Source organism: Chinchilla lanigera, unplaced genomic scaffold (assembly GCF_000276665.1).
Source record: "Chinchilla lanigera isolate Chin_1 unplaced genomic scaffold, ChiLan1.0 scaffold00057, whole genome shotgun sequence".
Lineage (NCBI taxonomy): Eukaryota > Metazoa > Chordata > Mammalia > Rodentia > Chinchillidae > Chinchilla > Chinchilla lanigera.
Genome location: NW_004955458.1, coordinates 2,793,443 through 2,797,842, shown reverse-complemented (window position 1 = coordinate 2,797,842; position 4,400 = coordinate 2,793,443). Strand labels below are relative to the sequence as shown.

The 4,400-nt window shown below is 34.7% G+C and overlaps 1 protein-coding gene across 1 annotated transcript; it reads right to left on the bottom strand.

Moving 5' to 3' along the window:
* Nucleotides 1-200: 200 nt before the first annotated feature.
* Nucleotides 201-1,139, bottom strand: LOC102015607 (olfactory receptor 6C65). Its single transcript, XM_005397245.2, has one exon. The coding sequence runs from the start codon at nucleotides 1,137-1,139 to the stop codon at nucleotides 201-203; it is 939 nt and encodes a 312-aa protein (XP_005397302.1).
* Between the last annotated feature and the right edge of the window lie 3,261 nt (nucleotides 1,140-4,400).

Here is a 4,400-nt window from a genome sequence, read left to right as displayed (position 1 = left end):
ATAATATTTATCACTTATTAAGTACTAGGTAGTTTTCTTTTCTATTTTGTTGGCTGTTTAATTTGTATCAATTCACTAGAAATAAGTGCTTTAATATTGTGAATGTGTACTGTATTCCTTTGTGTATATCTTTTTCCTAGAATGATACTTTGTATTTACTTGTGGTTTATTTGCGGTTTCAGCTACAGATTCTATTACGATTAGTGCTTGTTTGATGATAACAGTGTTTTGGTGAAATCCTTAAGGGCCTGTTTCACTTGCTGGTTCCTTAGGGTATAAATAAAGGGATTAAGCATCGGAGCCACGGAGGTATTAAGGACTGCTACACCTTTGCTTAAAGCTACACCGTCTTTTGCAGATGTTTTCACATACATAAAAATGCAACTTCCATAAGAAATAGAAACCACAATCATGTGGGAGGAACAGGTGGAAAAGGCCTTTTTTCTTTGCTGGGCTGAGGGGATCTTCAGAATTGTTCTAAGGATGAGTGTGTAGGAGAGAATCACCAAGACCAACGTTACCATGAGTGTGAATACTGCCAAGAAAAACGCCATGAGCTCTAGAAACTCTGTGTCTGTGCAGGCAATCAGCAGCATAGGAGAAGAGTCACAGGTGAAGTGGTCAATGATGTTGGAGTCACAGAAATCCAGTTGGAGGCCCATGATCACTGGGGGGAAGATGATGAGGAAACCAGCAAACCAGGAGCTGATTACAAGACGGCTGCAGACTTGGTTATTCATGATAGTGGTGTAATGCAGAGGTTTACAGATGGCCACATAACGATCATAGGACATGACAGCCAAAAGGAAAAATTCTGTTGATCCCAAAAGGATTAAAAAAAATACCTGGGCCATGCAAGCGTTATAGGATATGGTTGCGTCCCCTGTTAGAATGCTGATCAGAAATCTAGGAACGCAGACTGTTGTAAATGAAATCTCTAAGAAAGAGAAATTCCTGAGGAAGAAGTACATGGGAGTTTTCAAATGAATACTTGACAGTGTTAACACAATAATGGTCATGTTTCCACTTACACTCAATATGTATGTGATCAACATGAAGAAGAATATCACAACTTGTAAATCCGGGTCATCTGTAAGTCCCAGAAGAATGAATTCTCTAATTGTTGTCTTATTTGGCATAGCTAACCTCTGAGTTCTGATAGTCTGTGGGTAAAAAGGAAGAGGTAATGTCACCTTGTGGTATGATTTCAAATATACTCTTAATGCTTTTATTTTGAAAAAACAAAAAACAAAAAACAAAAAACTTTACTAGATGCACTTAATAAAAGTGGCAAACTAATTATCCATCAGAATTGAAAGTGTTCACCTGAATTTGTTGAGGGAAAGGATTAATTTGTTTAATTACTTCTAACAAATCATTTTAATCTCAATTTTGTTAATTCTGTCATATATTTTTCATTACTCAGTTATAGCAAATAGGATTTTTAACAGTTATAATGATTGATAATAATGATACATGGTTATCTTCTTTATGCTTAAAAGAGAGATTAAACATATTACTGAATACATAATAATTTGAAAATTTTATTATAATAAATAAAATTATAATTTTTTCTTTGGAAAGCTGGTTTCTGATTCCTAATTTAAACTCTTCTCTAATTCTCGATTTATGTTCATAGAAAAAATAAAAAGATAATACTGTGTATAAGAAATTCAGTGAAATCCACTCCCTCTTGCCATTATGTGAACCTGACCCTGCTAAGTATTCTCTGAAGAAGTTCACATGTATCAGCCTTACTGGGGATTTAGCTCAGCGGCAAAGCACCTGCCTGGCAAGTGGAAGGTCGTGAGTTCGGTTCCTGGTACCAGAGAAAAACCAAAAAAACAAAACAAGGCAAAACAAAACAAAACCACATATCAGCCTTATTAATGATGGTCACTGTGGAAAAGTTCCAATTGTCTTCTCAAATAGTCAATCATATAAATAAGAAAGTAAACCCCCTTAATTCAACTTAGAGTAAAGATATTATTTCAGAAAGTTGTTGAAATTTATCAAGCTCTACTTTGGAAAAATAACAATCTGATGATATTGTTTTCCTAATATGTGATAAGCAAAGAAATATATTAGAATGAAGATGGTAATAATAATATAATATAGCATAGAACATAATGATTTTATTTCTTAATATTTGTCCTTCTCCTGCTTAACATAGAAAAGATCTATATAATGTTTCCATATGGTCATCAAAATAGCCAATAAGTTCTACTAGAAGCCTCATTTTTGAGAAAATTGAAATGGAGAGAGGTTAGGTCACTTTCTTACAGTTACACATTCCGTTAATATAACATCCGTATTTGGATCTTAGTGCACCATTTCTAATGTTCATCACAGACTAAATTTCAATTTTAGTTGATAAATCAGAGAATGAAATAACATTTGAAAAATACTGATGTGTACTGACCTCAAAATTCTAGGGTTTGTTTTAGCTCAATGAGCTAAGCTCTACTCATGCATCAATTATTTTGTACGAGTCCATCTTGACTGATAAGGTATCACAGGCAATGCACAGCAACAACATGGAAATTGTAGGTGATAAAAATCTTAGAATACCAATGAAGCAGACACTCAATATCTTGAAGATATTTTCTTGAGTTGCTGAGCACCATCTACAACTACCAGTAGTAGGAAATTGGAGACCAGCATGGTGATTTTGCAGTGAATGACAAGCATAGTCTAATTGTCTCCAAAAGAAACAGACACATAGTGTGTTTTTGAATATTCCTCTAGAGGAGTTTATTTTGAAAGGAATTATAATTGTCATATCCCCGAGGTAGTTTAAATGAGGGCATTAAGAAGGGTGCAGATGACACTGAAATGGGGCAACATATCCTGTGCCTGTTTTTTCTTCATGAAGTCACACCACTGAGGATTAGTTAAGAAAATGCTGCCTAACGCCTTCCTGACAAGGTGTTACAGATTTTTGAACTTGGCTGTGTGGAGTTTAGGAAGATCTAGGCAGAGAAAATAATGGAAAAACTGACAAAATGCTTTTGTGATACATTTCAAAGCATCTGTTAACAGTTCTAAGATTTAGAAAGATAAGAAACAATGTAGATATAGAATAAATATACTTACTGTTATATTGGCCTGGTCATAGTTAAATTTTCTGATTGTAAGATGAGAAACACATATCTTAGGTATACCTTTTATTAGACTCATTCGCTTCTGTCCAGTCATTTAATTCTTAAAAATAAAAAATTTTGTCCAGAAACTTCTTTGCCATGAACCATCCAAAAGGATGAAGAAAAAAAAATCAGCATATTTCCAAAAACATTATTTTTGGAAATTAAATGCTATGTATTCCATGATTTCTTTTTCATTGTTTAGCAGTACAGGTTTTCAAACAAATCCTTTCTCCAAAAGACACAGACACATTGTATGTTTTGGAATATTCTTTTAAAGGAGTTTATTTTGGGGGGAAGTATAATGGATACATCCCTGGAGATGGAAAAACCAGTGCATCTACAGCACAATTAATTTCAGTAACATTTTAATCAGGTTCTCTTGGGAAGCCTTAGGTATTGGAGGAAGATAAGATTTCGCCTACACAGCAAGACTTTGTGGGCAGCAAAGGGAAAGAATGATGAAATACTGAGTTTGCTGAATATGTTTTTCCAATTATCCTTCCAGTTACCATTTTAAATGAAGAGAGATTTATTTTGACACTCTAACCCTTTTTAATGAGACAGTATGAATCACAAGGTTGTAGTGTAATCATGGCCCCAGAGAAACCCCACTCAGAGATTCACAAATAAGGATGGAGAAATGCTTCTCCACGAAGAATTGTAGATCTTTAGGGAAAACCATGTATTTTTGTTAATTAGCAAAGTTTTACAAATTCTTAAAATAAATACATGGCATATAAGGATTTAGGGAGGCTATCGGAAAGGTGTGACCTGAGGTTGGGTATGTTGTGGTTTAATTTGAGATATGTTATTAGCGTAATGGATTCCAGGAGTTGGAGTGACTTTATAAGGAGCAGTGGTGACTGTTGAATGACCTAAAATATGCCTTCTATAGGTGCCTGGGGCAAAGAACAGAACAGAGTAAGCAGAGAATATCCCCAAAAGCCTGGGAAAGAGGAGGCTGAGGACGAATTTTCTTAGGGTAAAAATAATTTAGCAAGGCCATCTCACATACCATGGAAGCAAGAACGAAACATCTATGCCCAGGCCAGAAACTTACAGGAAAAGTCCTACTATTGACTTAGATGTGTGCTTCTGGCAGATGTGTGAAAGCAGGAGATGAAGGCTAAGGTAGAATGAATATTAAAGAAAGGTGTTCTGAGAATAAATTAAGTAATTTAAAATGTTCTCTTCTTGTGGAAAAAACTAGTGAAGAAGTAAATGAGTAAATATTAAACAAAGTTTTCTTCTTGT